General features: G+C 31.8%; 1 protein-coding gene across 4 annotated transcripts in view; it reads left to right on the top strand.

Moving 5' to 3' along the window:
• The window catches only part of LOC124359151 (protein furry), a 693398-nt gene extending 676241 nt beyond the window's left edge, over nt 1-17157 (top strand). For 3 of the 4 annotated variants that reach the window (XM_046811657.1, XM_046811647.1, XM_046811664.1), the window contains 10 exons: nt 1830-1904; nt 8285-8449; nt 8810-8944; nt 9057-9238; nt 10496-10691; nt 11614-11871; nt 11973-12122; nt 14917-15125; nt 15305-15405; nt 16849-17157. In XM_046811657.1, the coding sequence (XP_046667613.1) occupies nt 1830-1904; nt 8285-8449; nt 8810-8944; nt 9057-9238; nt 10496-10691; nt 11614-11871; nt 11973-12122; nt 14917-15125; nt 15305-15405; nt 16849-16976 (1599 nt within the window). In that variant the 3' untranslated portion in view covers nt 16977-17157. Of the gene's footprint in view, nt 1-1829; nt 1905-3895; nt 3939-8284; nt 8450-8809; nt 8945-9056; nt 9239-10495; nt 10692-11613; nt 11872-11972; nt 12123-14916; nt 15126-15304; nt 15406-16848 lie in introns of those variants that run through there. The other variant, XM_046811674.1, reaches the window with a different exon arrangement.
• Nucleotides 17158-20265: the final 3108 nt, after the last annotated feature.

The raw sequence follows: 20265 nt of genomic DNA, 5'->3' as shown, positions 1-20265 counted from the left end.
TTTTGAAAATGGATAGAATTGTAGGAATATACGAAAGAAAACTGATGTTATGCATGAAAATTTAAAAACGTACACAAACTAAAACATGGAAACATGGGTACTTTTGGCAGAAATGCCGTTTACTACATATTCAGTAGTCTAAAATCGTAATTATTTGTCTTGTCTACAACCAACATTAAACATTTCATGTAATATATAAATAATCAAAACATTAACGGGTAGAAATCAGAACAGCTGATTGATGGGCTGTCCCTGAATTACATAATGCTAAAATCACACTTTTTAGAGCCCCTCTACCCCCACTTGTAACAGCCTTGTTACAGTAACACTAACCCTCTCCAATAATTGCATAACCCTGCCACCAACACCCCCCTCTCCCAATTTATATGTTATTCTAAAATTGTAATGTAATAGAGATAATTTAAACTCCAGAGTTAACAGTGATTTATTAATATCAAATTATCATTCCAAAACTGTAAAACAAGTTTTGAACTGTTTGTTGTTTTTTATTGGTATGTATATTTTTGTAATTTAAAATAAATTATTGAAACAGATTTTCCCTGGTACTTTTTATATATTTTTAACTCAAATCTAGTTAAAATGTAGTAAAACAAGCACTACACCATCTCTCGGCAGAGCACTCACTGTACTGTTACATCAACTGTAATGCACATGCACTTACAGATGATTCGACGTGTACTAACTTGTCGTGCCAGACACTCCTAACATGACAATCCGTCGAGTCATTCTTTTTTACCAAATTATTTATATAAATTATATATGTTTCACTTTATGATAAGGGATAATGTTTACCCACAACTTTTTCCAAATGTTTATCTTCTTGAATGGTTCCAGAGTTCTTTCCACTTACTTTTACAGGGGAAGAGGGAAATATAATACTTACTTTGGGGGGAACCAGACAAATATGAACGTATTCAAGTTGTTGACTTTAATAGTTACGTAACACTGCATCTAAAGTGTAACACTGCTCCCTCCTCTGGGATGTAATTTTTGGACGGCCCCTGAACTGCAACAGCTGAATTTTTTTCTAATGCTACTTAATAGCTGTTTGAATTATTGGTCCATTTTACATATTTCAAAAGCGGTGTCTTGTATGAACAAAACTTGGTGAAGAACGAGCAAAAATTACAGTAGACAAGCTGATATGTAACTCAATATGGCAAAATATGAATAACATCAGAAAAATCATTATAACATGATTTTACTATTGTCTCAATAAAGTCACTTTTGTAAGTGAACCGAATTGGAAGGAAGGTTGAAAAGGTTTTGTAGTCCTTGAGGTAGATCAACCTGTGTATAAAGTACTGTAGGAACGTGACTATCTGGAATGCGGTCGTTTGATGCTCAGGGTTATCCAAATTATATTAAAAGAATTGTTTTTGTAATCAAATCTTTATTGAGATAAATTTATTTAAAAACTGAAAGTATTTCAACTAAATATGATTTTTTTTATGCATTAATACAATTTGAGAATAACACTATCTGACTGTAAAATGTCTTTTGTGATTGTAATGGCAATGAACGAGTCATAAGGACAACTACTAGAAACCAGTCTGTGTTTTTGGCACAGCAATGTTACCGTTCACGTGCCAGAATAAAAAAATAAATTGCCACGACTTGTTAGACTGAATGTTAGACTTGTTAGACTGAATGCAGTACTTTTATGCTATTTGCTTGCTTTCTGTTAGGAAATGATTAAATTCTGTCTTTAAAAAGCTAATGCTGGCCCTTTCTGTTGGCACAGATGTTTGTGTGATGCTGTTGAGGATTTCGATGTAATATATTAATTCCACTATTTGTTATTACAGGGACGAGTGCGAGAGGGGTTGGTCAACCTGCTCACAACCTGCGGACAACGTGTTGGATTGCCTAAAAGCCCTTCGGTAAGTACAAAACAAATATTTAACTCATTCTGTTTTTCATTGCTAGTGTTTGACCCCAGTCCTATCAGAATGTATGTACTAAACCCTTTTAGAGTGTTGGATCTGCTGCTCTCTTCCTGCATATAAAACGCCTGTTTGATTAATATTTGACATATTCCTCCTCATAAATGGTGTTGTCAGATGTAATTGAATGAACTCATCAGTAGAACCATTGTTATAATGCATTTGGGTTTAGCTGTTTTATTTTTGTAAATCTCAACTATTTTATTTTTTGGTGTAAGTTATAAAAACATATTTTTGTATTTGTACATTTTATGTCATCACATCTACCTCTCAGACTGTAAATATTATTTAATTAGATTTATTGTTATGACTACAATTTGTTTTAAAACCATAAACTTAATATCATAAATTATTCAGAAGCTCTCTATTGTAAGGTATACAGGTATTATGGCTTCCTAACAATTGTTTCCAAATAAAGATTTTAATATCGTAAAATTTAGGCTTGTGTGTTCTGCAACCAATGTTTCTTTAACATTAATTAAAAGTTTATTTCTTCCATAGAGCTCTCAGAATTCATCAATTATTTCATATTCAGTTTTGTATGTCATACACAATTTTAAAAAATATGGTTAACATTTGATTGAAAAAATCAACTATTATTTTTTGCCCCTTAACTGCTGGGCTATTAGAGTTCCTAATAACATTTTGCCTAATTACTGAATTATAAAATAATTATGCTCAGTAATAATAATAATAATATATGGTAACATGCACTTTCTGAATAAATTCACACTTATAAGGAAAACGAACTCCGTGACTGTCGTTATTTAGAAATCAACATTATCTTGTGGTTCTTATATAAGTTTTATTAATATCAAAAGTTACTCTAATGTCTTTTCATGTTTATAAATCATATTTATCACTTTTATTATATTACCAAGGTCTTAACTGTAAAGTGAAATGTTGTTCCCTGATTTGATTTCATTGTAGAACTGAACCTGGTGGCCTTGTTTATACCCCCCTCTATAACTTCCTGATGTAAATTTGTAAGCAATGCAACTCACATCATCAATCATTTTACAAACTACTTGTATATATTTAATATAAAAATGTAGCACAGTAAATACAATAAGGGGATCATTTTAAATTTAATCTATCCAAATAGTGAAATAAAAATTAATTTAAAGGGCTAATTGAATTGTGCCAAGACATTTAAGTAGTAATAAATGATGGCAAAATTTTAAATAGTTTCTTTAATTTGAATTGTTACTGAAGTCACATCTTTATGTTATATTTATTCTCAGATACATATTTTCCATTTATTATCACCTAACAAAATCATTAATTGTGTTGAAATAATTGAATGATTTATTTCTTTCAAGTCGAGTTCATCAAACTATCAAAAAGCAAGTTTGTTAATAATTGTATTTAATTTCTATATAAAGAGATATGACTAGACAATGGATGTATTGGTGCTGCTAGGATGGGTTAATAACATCTCTGGCAAAGGTAAAGACAGCTGAAATATACTGCTTCATAGTTTACCACTGACACTTCACGCTGCTGTGTGTTTTGTGCCACATCTTTGTTACTACACTGTTGCTCTCTGTCGTATATCAAATTAACTTTCAATCATTTATTTTTAAAGCTGGAATATTTCATAGAACATAATCAAATTCTCCAAAGGAATGTACATTATTTATAAAATTGTATACTTTTTTAAACTATACGATCTTCATTGATATAGTATTATGGTTTCACTGAAAATGAGGGGTTTTGTGATTTCAAATATTAATAACCAGTAGAGTATTGTTACTTAACCATAAAATCATTCCAATATCTCTTTATTGATTATTCCTTATGCTTGTATTTACACCATAAGTTGCTATTTTTAGATTAATTGATTTTTTTCAATTTATTTAATGCCATGTTGCATGTTTTCTTCGATGTTGTGCTGCATGTCTCAGTGTGTTTTTTTCTGTCACAAGCAAATACAAAGGAAATCTTCAAAACGACCCCCTACCAAAAAGAGTATGTACAAACTGAATGCGGTAGATATAAACCCTTGTGATTTTCATTTTTATCAATTTTATTCTTGTGAGATAGGTATGACAATTTTGTACCCTTCGCTTGTTATTGTTCTTGTATTTAAGCTTGCATCTCTGCTAGAGTAGAAATACAAACTATTATTAATGGTTGTAATTTCTTTAGATTTTGTTTTTTCCATCCCTTCCAAAATTAAACATATATAAGAAATTTTTAGAATTGCGAGTAATGTAGCTTGAAATAGTAATAAAGCCATTTGTTCAGTTTGAATCTTTTATATAAGTTCCAATTGAAACAGAACCTATTTATCCTTAAGATTACCCAACCATCATTACATAATTCAACATTTGCATAGCCAGAAATTTTAAGCTTTTTGGCAATATTGATTTGACAGGTGGTTTGCATACATCATAATATAAGAACACTCCAACAACACATAATTTGTCTATTTACTTTATAAATATAAATGCTATGATTACGTTTTAAAGTTCACATTGATGTCTAGTATTGTTTGGTTATTTTACTTTATATGTTTTGCAAACATGTTGGTAAATTATTCAGTTAATTACTTCCACAAATCTTAGATTTTATCAAGAGCCATAATTTGTTATTAATAGATTGTAATAAATTGTTATTTATAAATATTAACAGGTCTTGAGCACATGAAATGTATGATAAGAAAGGAATTACTTCCACAAATCTTAGATTTTATCAAGAGCCATAATTTGTTATTAATAGATTGTAATAAATTGTTATTGATAAATATCAACAGGTCTTGAGCACATGAAATGTATGATAAGAAAGGTGAGATTGGTGATGTCAGGGAGGCAATTGATTTATCAACGGACGTGATTACCGGTTGTGTTTGCAAAAAGACGTCTCCATAACCAATGAGATCTTGTTTCTCCATGCCATGATGAAAAGTAGTATGATGAACAAGGTGAGATTGGTGAGGTCAGGGAGGCAATCGATTTATCAATGGACATGATTACCAGTTGTGTTTGCTTAAAGATGTCTCCACAACCAATGAGAACTTGTTTCTCCATGCCATGATGAAAAGTAGTATGATGAATAAGGTGAGATAAAATAAATAACATTTCAAAAGTTAAAAGCAATATTCAATTTTTCTATTTGAAACATTTTTTAATTCCATGATAAAACACCATAACCTATTCACAAAGGGTGTGGAATCAAACAAAAGCGATGTTGTGAATACATAACCATGGTGTTTCAATATTGTCATATGAAAGTATCACATATGAATATTGAACTTAATATTAATTAAAAGATTGTTTATTTACTATCCAGTGACAACATTACTTCCATCAAAAAGCTTTATTGCAATATAGAAAGTTGCTGTTTTTAGTGAAGTTTGACCATAATACAGTCTTACCAGTTCTTATGTTAACTACTATCACAAATAACAATTTGTCCCTCAGCTTTCTAGATTAGAATAAGAAAATTTAAGTCTTCTTTTAATAGATGAATAATTTTGTCTTTTATGGTGACTCTGACAATAAGTCTAAGACATTATGGAATATCATAAACAATGAAAGGAAGGAGAAACCCAGGTCCGAAAACCAATGGAAGCTCCATGTAGAACAGGAAACATTAGAAGGCGCCCAAGAAATAGTCAACCACTTCAATAATTTTTTTGCTGCTGCAGCTGAAAAATGCTAGAGGTCAATAATGTCAGAACCAATATGAACAACACTACACGAACACCACACACACATGACCATGAGCTGCACTTTCAATATACCACAGAAGCTGAAATACAGAAAGCTATAGACTCTTTAAAACCAAAAAAATCATCCAGAACTGATGAAATATCAGGAAAACTAGCAAAACTATGTAAAAACAAACTTACCCACCCACTGATAGGCCTCATAAACAAGTCACTCTAACAAGGTATTTTCCCATCACAGCAAAAACAGCAAAAGTATACCCAAAATACAAGAAAGATCCTACCAGAGACACAATCAGCTACAGACAGATTTCCCTAATACCCACATTTTCAAAAATATTTTAGTCCTTCAAAGACTCATTTGTCATCTGGAACAAAATGAACTGATAACAAGCCAACAACACAGCTTTCTCAAAGTCAGATCTACTACAACTGCCCTAATCGACTGAACACATCATCGACCAACTAGAAGAAGGCTGTCTAGTCACCAGTCTATTTCTTGACTTCAGCAAGGCATTTGACTGCCTTAACCAGAACCAGCTTCTCCAAAAGCTACAAGCAATAGGCATTAAGGAGAAAACAGCACAATGGTTCTATAGCTACTTAAACAACAGACAACAGCTTGTAGAAATAATAGATGCTCAAAAAGGCACAAAATACAGAGTACACTCTGAAAGAGACCCTCTAAGAAGAGGAGTGCCACAAGACTCAGTTCTTGGCCCAGTATTGTTCCTTCTGCTCACAAATGACCTCCCAGACCAACTAGGAAATTTTTGCCAAACTACCATGTACGCAGACGATACAGTTATTACCATATCTGACAAATCAATAGACACACTAAAACTACACAGCCTTCACTAGAACCAAAATATACTGCAAAAACAGAAATTGTGCAAATAAACTACACCACCAGGAACAAAGATGTAAACCTAACTCTGTCAGGCATACAAGCTGAACCCAGCACCAAAATACCTAGGCATCACTTTAGATGAAAAGCTTTCATGGCAGTAATACATAAAAACCCTATGTAATAAACTCTGTTCTGGAATCTATGTCATTAGAAGAATAATGCATATAAGTGACCTGCATGCAGCTAAAACTGCTTACTACTCCCTCGTTGAAAGCCACCTTATGTATGGTATAGTGGTATGGGGAGGAACCTCCAATGCTAACTTGGAGAAAGCCCTCATACATCAAATAGGGCAATAAGATGCCTGGCAGAGATCAGAGTGCAAGAAAGCTGTCTTTAAATTTATAAGCAACTGAAAATTCTCACTGTGACATCACTCTACATACGTGAGGCATTCCTCCATGTGGTCTCCAACCCTCAAACAAGAAATGAAGACCTGCATCAACATCACACAAGACACACCTCCAATTTTGCCCTCTTGATACATCAGTTCACCCTGTATGAAAAGAAACCATCCTACAAGGAAGTACTCTTTTTCAAAAAACTCCCATACAACATAAGAAACGCGGCAGCCAGGAATTTGAAGAAAACCTTGACTACTTGGCTATAGGACAGACCCTATTATACAGAAAAAGAATTTATGTCACAACAATTTTAGTTACAATCTCTGTATTTTTGACGCATTGTACTATTCTCCATGTATATGTCAATATTGGTGTTTATGTAACACTTACTGATCACAGAAGATTCTTATTATATAACTGTTCAAAACTCTGTTGCCTATAATTATTTCCCTGTCCAAGACAGGGAGGGTTTTGAGTTTATCGTGTGGTTGTACTTTTGGATGCTGATGTTCAGTTGTAGAAAACATTTGCATTCACACATTGGTGTTTGCATCTTGAAAGATAAGTCTGAACTCACTTAGGAGGAATGATCATGTGAGATATAACATATTTTACACTTCATAAGACATAGCTGTTTAACATGTATCATATAAATTTTTTAAGGATAGGTCGATTCCCTCTTAAGCCTTTTGTATTTATGTTACTGTTGGACACAAAGTGCAATTATACTGTCCACAAGTTCATAGTAAGCAGAAAGATTTGGCTCATATATAACAATTATTATAAGTAAATCTGTAATTGGTAAATTTGTTCACATGCTTTCATAATGTGTTGTAAACTTTGTTTACTACTTTTGATAGTGTAATATTAGCTAGAAATGCATTATAAAGCATCATAGTTTACCACATCAAAAACAATATTGTCATTTGATATAACTTTTACCATCTATTTAGATATAGAAAAATAGGATTAAGTACTTTACTGAAAAGGTCATAAAGAACTAAAAATCATAACATTTAGTGTAACACTTTTATTTTTTTCTTTAAAATCACTAGACTAATAAATGTGTACATTCATACAAGTTTGAAATTGATGTATGTTAATAAACAGTTGTTTCCATTTCTGAGATTCATGAATTTTTTATATTTAGCAGTCGTAATATTTGTAAATATGTTATAACCATTTCAATATAGTTATTTGGTGTAAGTTTATAATATAAACTGGCCAAAAATGTGTTACTCAGTTACAGTTTTAAGTGCAAAAAAGTGTACCAAAATCCCTTTAATTACATAAATTTTAAATTTACAAGATTTTTAGTAACAAGAATCTTTAACAATAGAACAATAGTGTTTACTCATATAATTGCATTGCTTGTTGTATTGTCCTACAGGTAATCTTCAGCCAGAGCTCCGACCTGATGGAGCGACAGTCCAGCATGGCCAGCAGCACAGAGGAGGTGTCCGGACCCGACCTTTCCGCCGGATCTCAGAACCCGGACCACTTCGGGGTCTTCAAGGACTTTGACTTCCTTGAGTACGAGAGTGAAAGTGTGGAGGTACGACATTAAAAATATATACATTTTGTTTATTGTTTATTATTGGTAAAATTTTAAAACTCTTTGAGTAAAGTCATCCCTATAAACTGCTGAATTGCAGTGTTTCACCAACACTTTTACCTCTTCTGTATTTGTATTTGTTCCTCTTCTGTTTCCTCTCCAACATGCATCCTTCTAAGAATCCTATCCTTCATCTTTTTACAAGTCTAGTGAACAAAAACCTGTATCATAAAATTAGTTGTCTTATTAGAAGAAAATTATAAAAATTGTATTTTTTAACTGAAACTAAACTGGAAGCAAAAATCTTGTAATGGTAACATTTATACATAATGAGGTTTGTTATATTTAATGTTTTTACAGGGAGAAAGCACAGACAACTTTAATTGGGGAGTTAGACGTCGTCCATTGAGTGAAGGGGAAGGAGAGGGGGAGCCAAGTCAGCGTAACCTGGAGGAAAGTTTAAGTGAGAAGACGCCAGTTCTTAGTAGTCGAAAGGTAATTACAACTACTCACTCTGTTATACATTTTGTAATCATTTTTTTAAATAATTTTGTAAACATTAAAACACACTTGGATGTATAATGGACTTTTGATCATATTCTATCAGATTGGAGCAGGTCCTGAAGAGTCGTCCGATGATGAAGTGGGATCAGAATCACCTCTGGACGAGATGGCTGCAGCACCAGAGTTTGGGGGTGGTGGCAACTCAGCAGCAGAAAGTGGTGTCTATCCTCCCTTGTCCCTCAACCTTCGAGAACGTAGAGACTCGGGTACTAGATCTGACACATCGTAAGTTGTCCTACTTCTGTCCACTCAACATAGCTTTATTCACAAGAAGTCCTAGATTTAGACTGTTTTCAAAGCCACTAAGCCATAAAACAGTATTAAGATAAAAAATCGTCAATAACAACCATAACTTAAAAACTTAATAAATGATTAAAAACTAAATAGTAACTTGTGGCAGTTATATAATAAACTAATTCGCTTAATCTAATCTTTCAAAAAAAATGTTAACAGTTTATCTCTCATTTATCAGTTAATACTCTGCACCCAAAACTTTTTAAATCTTAGAAGAATTCACTGTACAACAATTCATTGTACTGAAGGAGGAGAAGCTCCTCCCCTCCAAATTAGAATCTCTTATGAAAATGGTGGTGCTCTTTAAAGGTCTACATGTTGTGATCTATTCAGAAAGTTAGCAATACACACAGTCTCTAAAGGCAACATTCCAACAGCATCTCGAAAAGCAGTAATGTGATCAAATCAACCCAAGTTAATGACATAACGAATAACAGATTTTTGGAGTTATTAAATTTTCTGTTTAATCATACTGTAGATGATGTTGTAATAAACTGGATTACAGAAATTATTTGTGTCTGCATGAGGTGAAACTTTGCCGCCTCCAGTGGCAGATTTCTGAACCTGTACAGACTCCTCAACTCTTCCATAGCAATCTGAGATGTATGTAACATGTTCAGTAGAGGTTAGACCACTGTCTAGCACAAGAAGGCCAAGCTTTACACTCACTCCATTACCATTGAGAGTGTTTCCACACCACGTGGTGGAATGTACAGAAAGGTCAAGGTCATATGTAGCACTTTCCTATCTTAAGTTTCAGGTCATTTACAAGGGACCATCCCAGAATGTTCCCAAGACTGGGTGGTATTTCTGGAGTTAATCTGGCAAATGTTTCCTCACATAAAGATACGTTTACAAGATTAATGTAGTTGTGAATTATCAGCATACAGATGTGCTGTAAAATGATTCAAACAACTAACAAATGTGCCGTGAACAAGTTGAACAAAATGGATCTTAAGCAATGGCCTCGAAGAACACTGCTCTGCTTGGCAAGTTGGACTAACGTCTCACCCTCAAATTTGGTAATGTGGAACCTGTCTCCAAAATATGACCTTATCCAACCTACTAATTTTACATAAAAATTATAATTTATCTTAATCAGTATCATGTCATGGTAGCTATCAAATGCTTACATAGATTTTGACAGAAAAATTAATTAGTCTTTAAATCTATTTGGTGATCCTGTAGTGGGTCAAGTGCAGGAGATCTGGGTGATCTCACTCCCTGCAATGCTTCACCAAACCTGTCAGCTCTCATGTCATCATTCCGCCCAATCACAAGAGATGAGACGGAGGAAGCATGGCGACAGCACATTCAGGGGCTACTGGCACATGTTCCAGCTTCACCGTTGAATCTGTTCCATTTACTTCACAGGGTGATTAAGGTATAGTAAATTCTTATGAAAATTAAGGAGAAAATAACAACAGATAACGCAAAACCAGCTATTAGAAAACAACATTTTTCAAATTATAGAACAAACATTGCTATTGAGAGTTAATTAGGTAAAGGTGTACTGATCTGGTGTGTTTATAAATCTGTTGAAATTAGCATTGTGTCATTAATTCCATTTTTAAATCAATAAAGAGTAAAAATGCTATCATAGATAGTTCAACATTAGCTAAAGATTTTTACTTGAACATAATACCATTTATTAATAAAGACCAAGAAAAAAATGTTTTGTTTGTTTGTCTAGCTAACATGTCTACAAAATTGTATTTCTCATTGTCAACAATCTTTGAAGTTTCAAATTGGCATATAGAACCTCTCGCCATACATACCTCACATTTGATCTGCAAACTTTCATCTCTACATACACATTTTTACTTTAATCATCTTCCTTCCTCTTTAGTCATTCTTACAAACTTTACTGTTAGTTCAAATTGATACGATTAAATAATATTAATAGTATTGAAACTTTTAAAAAAGTTGAAAAACAATAAGCGATGTTAAAATCATCAAAACTAAAATATATTTCTGTTTCAAAAATATATTTGTTTATTTCTAGCTGAATGTAAATTTTAGCTAACTATGGAGATAGTGGCAGGAAAGTTGAACAGAAACTGTCAGCTAGTAATGGTCTTAAGCCATTCAAGCCTTATTCCTTTACTTATTCTATTCCTTAGGTTTACTTTATTCCACTTGATTCTAAAGTAAATCTGAATTTTATTACTTTTCTGTATGTTTGACTGTTATTTTTTGTATCCATCTGCAGACATTTAAGATTTGTCCAGTTAGTTAAAATAAGATATAAGCCTTAATTTGTGCACAAATTCCGTCAGTAAAATTTAAAACTAACGACATTGCAGGATGTATTGCGGAAAAGTGTATGTCTGACACGAGAGGCATGTCACTACCTGTCGGAAAGTGGAGTGTCTGCAGATCAACTGACCCAGCAATTGGCTTCACTGACCGACACATTGGCTCTCCATGGAGACCCACCTCTTGTCTGGTTCAGTCCAGAAAGAGTTGCAGGTCCCAGACTGGCAGAGTCCCTTCGCTTCGGCATGCTTGAACTCAAGGAGCACTTGGACACTTTCTTGGACAGGAAGGATCATGCTGCTGGGGTAATAATGAATATAAATTTGTTTTAAATACCAAAAATTGCATGTAAAAAAATTAACATTGTTCTGAACCAATGGTTATATTTGTACATATGGTTTTCCAGTGTTTGGACTCCCTGAAAGCAGTGGGAAACAAGGAGTCAGTGCTGGACGTTGGACGATCGTTGTACAAACTTCATTTCCAGTTGTTGCTGCTGCTGGAGTCAGCCACCAAGATGTTCACCGCCCTATGCTCTACAGCCCATGACAATCAGGTCATTACAACAAATCTGTCCTACAATACGTGTTGTGCCAATGATTGACGAAGAACAACAAAATATTGTTCAAAGTAACCTGTGACTTTATAAAAAGTAAATAGAACTTACCAAAAAGTTTAAGAAACTGATTAAAAATGTTTATATTTGTGAGAATTAAAAATGCCTCTAATGATTGTAAAACAAGTAGAGTGATTGGTTTTCTTGGCATTTAAAGTTTAAAAGTACTTAAATATACAATAAGTGATGAAATGGTATGGAAATAGAATAGAATAGAAACATTTTTTTATTTCCAAAAACATATACACCAAGATATTATATTTATTTACATTTGATAAATAGTAAATTACCCTTTTACTATACTTACTAAGTGGCAATAAAATAAAACAATTTAATTTTAAGTACAGTAGTTGGATAAATATTATTTATATAATTTAAGTAAACTATATATTACATATTAACATATATTCTACAATGGAAATTAGCCTACATGGGCAAGCAGCCTGTGCGTAGGCTAGAGTCGTACTAAAAAGTTTATGTTATAAGGTTTTAATGCATAAAATGTAGAAATGTAGTTGTGTGATGAAGGAGATAAGAGATAATACTGTTGTATTAGACAAAACCATCTGTAGAATTAAGACCACATACACAAGACCGTGATATGACGAGCACCGGGGGGGATGAGGAGGGGTCAATGTCAGGTTGGCCCCCAGTCTGAGTGAATGAAAGTCTCGGATCCTTGGACTCCAATTTGTAACAATAGTTCTGTGACATTATATTTAGAATTAGTTTTTGAAAAGGATTTATCTAATCTAATTACATGAATACCAACATGTTCTGAATATCTTGTTTGGTAAGAGTGCAACATTTCTGGTAATATTGTATTAGCATTTTTTTAGGATGTAAATTAGTAAATTTTTTTATATATAACTGTCATAGTGAAAGTATGGAGGATTCCTGAAAGAGAGACTCAGTTGGATAACGCACATTTTTCCTCAACCCTGCCTTTAGTATACTCTTTTGCGTAATGAAAAAAGGTTCAAGAAGCGTTTTACACGCACCGCCCCACGCGATGTTACCGAAGGAAAGAAGTGACTGGACGTAAGCATAATACGCTAATTTTATCTCGTTTCCGTCTAAAATTTCACTTAGTTTCCTAAATACATAAATATACTTTCTAATTTTGTTAAGGACATAATCAACGTGCTCAGACCATTTTAAGCGAGAGTCAAAAACAACTTCCAGGTATTTGTAGCGTTTTACGAGCTCTGTTTCTTTACACAATGTCGAATTCGAGTAACTACCACACTGATGAATTATTAGGTCTGTCAAATTATATTCTGTACTAGAATGGGTCAGTGTTCCCTCACAAATCTTCATGGCAAGGAAGAAAGTGGACTACTCTTAGCCATTACTAAATATTCAAAGCAAAAAGAATTGACACAATACAATTTCACAAGTTATCTGATGAGTTCCTGGAGTTTTGACCCAATCCTGCTGAAATAGAAGTATACTCAGTCCTGATTGCCGAGCAAGTTTTAAACAATGTGTTATTTCAGTATGTTTATTTCATATTAACACATAAACATAAAATTAGTAAATGGCGTTTTGCTTCCATCTGCTGTTCTCTGGCTGTGGTACCAGCTGTCTGTGCACCGGCTGTTACAGTTCGTGAAACTACGCAGTTTAAACGCAAGTCGGGCTATTGGTTTGAGTAATATATGTTTGTATTGTAATGTTTTGTTTTTTTGTTTGTGATGAGGATGAAATAGGCTCATTATTTTTGGATGTACATGAAGAGTAATGAAAGTGAAGATGAAGCAGTTTTTTTTTTATAACAACCATAAAGTTTTAATTACATGTGAGTAAAAAAATTCCAAATATTAAAAATAAGTTTTTAATGAAATTTGATTTTGGTTTATAAAACAATTATTTAGATTTGTATAAATACCTTTGATTTACATCTTATTAGAAATAATCTGTAAAGTATAAAATTTGTAAAACTATAAATCGTGATTGTATAAACAGGATTAGATGGCTCTTTTTCAAAATGGCGTAAATATTTTTTTAGGTAATTATATGCAGATTTTAAAAAAATGTCAATAAAAAGACTTAAGAAAAAAGTTCAGGAAACGTTTCCTAGTAAAAGCTTGCATTTTGCTACTAAAACCACAAAGCTGAAGAGTAATGCAGCCATTCCAAGAGTACAGTTGCCAATGGGTTAAGAAGGTCTCTATGAAAATATGACAACTTTACAAAGATCTTTACGAAGTCTGCTGTTTATGCTGGGTACCAAAAATGTTGACAATGTTCATTCACACATGAAACTCTAGATCTCATTAAAGCATTCAGCTGGACACAACTTGATCGTACAGATTTGATTAGCACCTTGTTCCTGTGTTTAAAGATAGATCTGAGGGATTAACGCTGCAACGATAAATGATGAGGTTAAAATGTCCATGTTGCAAATGTTTGTAAAGTCAAGCAGCAGACTAAAGATGAGTTTCAAAGGGTGTTAACATTCTTCTTCTTAACTGTAATATAAATGATTTATAAAATTGTAAACCAAATTATAAATTATATGTGATTCTTAACGTAATATGTACAAGAATACTATAAATATACCAACTCAGCCTCACCCTCAAACTTCTGTTTTTCTTTTTCTCTTTATTCTAATTTCCAGGTACTTATTTCCAAGTATTCAAATCAATTTAACTTGTTTTTCTTGATTTCCTCATCACAGTTCTTTGAAAATTACAAATATATAGGTACAAGCCAAAATGTGTTATTCCAGTTGCATGACATATCATCAGAGGTTGCACAGATGCGACAGTCACTGAGCCACGCACAAGAGGAAGGGCTGGAATCAAGTGACCAGGGCACTCCTACCCCCACCGCTTCGCCCTCTCCATCCCCTCTTCCGGACCAGACAGAGGCCACACTGGTGGAACTGCTGCAGGATACTCAGTGGCACTCTGCACTTCACTTTGCACACCACAACCGGTGAGTTCGTCACGTCGTTCACAATATGATTCTGAGAATAATTCATTAAAAATTATGGAATAATAATAATTGTAAATTTTTCAGGTTTACCAACTCACATGTTTCTTCACTAATTCTTATTTCACTTTAGAATGAATTTAAATGAATGCATAGTGATGAGGTCTTTTTTATATTGACAGGGGAATGTGGCCAAGTGAGCTCATCGCAATGGGCTGTGAGGAGGACGACATCACCAACATCCTGAGTGTTTACTGCTACCACCTTGTCAGGGAGAATCCAGGTATATTGTGTGTTGTAAATATATAAATAGTGTGTTCTACATTCTAGTGGCAAGCCAACTCATAACACTAATGTCAATGTTTATTTCTAATCATCTATTGTAATATAGAGGAATATTATATACATTTTAAGAAGGGATGATTATGTCTAAAACTGTTCAGTCTGATAGCTATAATTTCCAGAATTAATTTGGTTTGTGAATAAACATATTAAATTTAGATATTTTAGAAACATAACACAACTAGAACGATGTAGTATTTATCAGTAGGTATTTGACAGAACAGCAAAAAAATGTAGATTCATCATTCTACATGTTGGTATTCACTTCCCTATATATACATATTGTTTCTGGACAGTAATAAGTGGAAAATATTGTAACATACATAATATTATATTAAGGAAATAATACATAGACAAAGTAGAACCATATCTTGGCTATTGCTCATTGACTAGGAAATCAAAACCAACATGATCAGCTTAAACCAATTATAAGAAATAATGGATGTTTTCATATGTTGGGTACATAAGCTTTTGAATGATGTTTAACACTCTAATGGCCATTGTAGTATTAAACTGTAAAACAGATTTCAAATCACATAATGTATAATTATTAATTGTCATATTTTTACCATGTATTAGATGTAAACAATGTATGGCACAATCATCAATCTAAATCACATAGCTTGATGAGATATTTAGTTTAGATTTCTAGTTTAAGATATTAAATTTCTTATCAACTATTTAGGTCACAAAGAATTTAGGGAAAATACATCTCTTACTGTAGATTGGTTCAGTACCTTGCGAAATTGTTTTCTTAGAAAATTCAAATGAATCAAAATAACCACATCATAATGTTATAAAATTTATTGCCCCATACATTTTTCTTGTATAATGCCCTGGTGAAATATTAACATCACACGAGAAAGATTAATTCGTTTATTCATAAAATAGATTGTGAGCTGAAAAGTGAAGTTTTTTTTTTAAATTTGTAAATAAATATAAATATTTCAAAAGATAATTTGTCACCAAAACCAAAATCAATAAAATTATAATAATTGATTACTATTCACATTTATTAGTGAAGTGAATTACTATCAGTTACATACACAAAGTCATGAAACTTCAATTGGACTACATTAAAATATGACTTATTTTAAATACAATTATTCCAAATTGTTACAATACAAAAAAAAAAATTTATTGAAGTGAAAAATGTATCTACTGTGTGTTTTAGTATTACATGTTATTATTACTAACATATTGGATATATTATGACCTGTAAAGTGTAAATTATAAGATATAAAAAATTATTTCTTTCAATGTATTTAATTATAAAACTATTTTTCCATCAAAATCATGAATTTTCTACATATAAGGTTATGATTTTTTCAGCGCATTTATCTTTAGTTTATAAGTATATAATCAATTGCTTTATTTGTTGCAGATGTATTTGTCGTGACAGAACAAGATCTGGGACAAGTTCTGTCAGGCCTCATGGAAGGTCTTTATCAAGTTTTGAGTGCGATCAAGTCATTTGATACCAAAGTACAAGATCAACGAAGAGCTAATTAATTAGTGCTTTTGCTTATAGTATTTTTTGCAAGTTCCTTTATGTGGCATTATATTAATTATAACTTGTGTTTTATATTTTAAGTACTTTTGATATCTAATTGTAATACCTTTATTCCATTTATAGTTATGTAAACTATATTTTGCATTTTATTTATTTATTAATAAACATAACTCAATACTATTGTGACTCATTTTGTATTATCCATATTTGTCATATTTTGCATCTAAATATTGTTAACCTAAGAATACCGTCGACACCTCAGGTGTCAGTCAGTTCCAATTTGCCAATACCATCGATACATCAGGAGTCAATACGCATATCTATACATTTTATGTATTTCACCAGCTGTCGAATAAAACCCTTTTTGTGTATGTTCTCTGTAGCTGGACACATACTTCAATTTAATACTCTGAGGAAATAACTGGAGTTCAACATAATTTTTTTACTGTTTTGGAACAGCTGTTGGAACATAAGTTATTTTCCTTTGTAATAGGCATAGTAGATTACAGATAAAGTATTAAAATATTCAAAATATTTTATTTTGTAGGTATAAAAAAGCTATATTTCAATACAGCTAGAGGTACAACTTTATTTTAAGTATATACATTTTCAACAAACAGAACAGATATGTTGTGTTTCCTCAAGTACATAGAACTACATTTTTGTTAACCCTTTCAGGGCCAGGACCAAATATGAGATGTTGCAACATTTTTTCACATCTCATATCCCCTTGTGACTAGTCAAAAGTGCCAGGCTAAAATTGGCGATTTTGCAGTCTCTTAGATTAAAATTTATAATTTTTCATAAAAATTAGAGAATGACCTAAAAGTTGCACCAAATTACTCGTATAGATATATACTATCAACAACAAAATATATAGATGTGGTTTTAAGTAATTTAAAATTAAAAAATAATGTTTTAATAGATAACATTAAAACATTTTTTTTTTTTTGCAAATAACTAAAAAAGGAAAAATAATTTTACTGTGAGAAGCTATTTTACTATATTGTACATTTAGAAAGGAACAACCATACAAAATTTTGTGCTATTTCTCTCATAAATAAATTTTTTATGACACATTTTGTATAAATACGCATAATTATTGTACTTCGCAACATTTGTTAAAGCAACTGACTCTTACATTGTAAGAAACTTAAAATAAATATTCACATTATGGATGTACCGGTAAACAGATGATTGTAGGATCCATAAACAGTTTCAATACAGTTAAAAAACACTATTTACCAAGAAATATTTACACAATTTTATTTCAAATTTATTTACACTTTTTCTATTTACAAATGTGCTACTTACAATTTACAATAATGTGCTACTTACAATTTCACTCCCGTGAGATTGCAAATTGTCAGTCATTGTAACTACTACACACAATAGCTAAGCACGTATCAACTAACACTACTAATATTTACAACCACAAAATAAAATAATGAAGAAGAATCCAGCATACAATAGTACGATTACACTAAAGCATAAAGAATTAACAACAAAAGATCGAGTCAGCTGATAATGTCACATGACAATTACAAAACAAAAATGCATAGACCTCCAAAATAAAAATGATATTCATATTAATTATCTACAAATATACCATAGAATAAAAAAATATAAAACTTTAATCATTTGACGTCGTATGTATTTAAGAAAACAACGAATATCAAGGAGACTATATATTGCCGCCTGGCACTTTTCAGATGCGATCTATGGCGGCAATACATTGCCGCCTGGCCCGGAAAGGGTTAAGTAGACAACATTTTAAATATAAATTAGTTGTTGATTGCCACGGAAACATAGTTTGGGGTATTCATTACGAACTTCATTAAGGGGTATAACACAACATGTTTTTTTTTTACAAATAAAACAGCTCAATATCGGTTATTTACTAATTTATTATTCAGCATATAATACTGAAGAAATTGATAAATAACAGCAGATAGTTATGCATATAATAATATTTTTAAACAAATTTATTACTAAAACTTGCAAATTCATACATATCTACCACATATTCTATGCAAACTGCACAATGTTTGTAGGGTAAATACTAATGTTTATCAAAGTGTAAATTCCTTGTCTACACTAATTAAAACCCAAACTACACATTATCAACACTGTAGTAAAAAAAACATGTTTTACATAAACAATATATTTTATTATAAATATTGTAGTTTCCTTCAAAAACGTGTTTTTTCAAAAATCTTAATTTCGTTCAAGACAAAAATCATTAAAATTATTTTCTTAAAATATACCTATTTTTTTAATATAAATTCCATGTCATAAATGAATAAATACAGGTCACTCTCTGAAGCAATAGCTCATGACATACTGTGTATATTTCAAACTTATTTTCAGTCATTTTTATTTGGGCCTGAGAACATAAAACACCCCTAACAAGTCTCATTATAGGATAATATTTTCTTGGCAGGTGTATCTTAAAAATTATCTTAATCTATTTTTTGTCAATAAATTTCGACTTTCAGCTTCTTTTCTGAAATCGGAACTAGTAAGTTTTTCACACATTTTAATAAATTATTGCATAAATTTTAACCCTTTCCGGGCCAGGAGGCAATATATTGCCGCCATAGATCATGTCTGAAAAGTGCCAAGTGGCAATATATTGCTGTCGGTGACATATGCGAAAAGTTCCAGGTGGCAATATATTGTCTCCTTGATATTCGTCGTTTTCTTAAATAAATACGACGTCAAATGATTAAAGTTTTGTTTTTTATTCTATGGTATATTTGTAGATAATTAATAAGAATATCATTTTTATTTTGGAGGTCTATGCATTTTTATTTCATAATTGTCACGTGACATTATCAGCTGACTGCTGCCAGTGTCATAAAAAATTTGTTTATGAGAGAAATAACACAAAATTTTGTATTTATGTTCCTTTCTATATGTATAATATAATAAAATAGCTTCCCACAGAAAATTATTATTACGTTTTTAGTTATTTGCAAAAAAATATTTAAAAAATTATGTAATCTATTAAAACATTTTTTTTATTTTATATGACTTAAAACTACATCTATATATTTTTTTGTTGATAGTATATATCTATACGAGTAATTTTGTGCAACTTTTAGGTCATTGTCAAACTTTTATGAAAACTTTTAAATTTTAATCAAAGAAACTGCAAAATCGCCAATTTTAGCATGGCACTTTTGACTAGTCACAAGGGGATGTGAGATGTGAACAATTTTTGTAACATCTCATATTTGCTCCTGGCCCTGAAAGGGTTAATCACACTTATTTTCCTTTTTTCAA

The sequence above is a fragment of the Homalodisca vitripennis genome, chromosome 1, assembly GCF_021130785.1.
Source record: "Homalodisca vitripennis isolate AUS2020 chromosome 1, UT_GWSS_2.1, whole genome shotgun sequence".
NCBI classification, from domain to species: domain Eukaryota; kingdom Metazoa; phylum Arthropoda; class Insecta; order Hemiptera; family Cicadellidae; genus Homalodisca; species Homalodisca vitripennis.
This window is presented reverse-complemented; position numbering and strand designations above follow the sequence as displayed.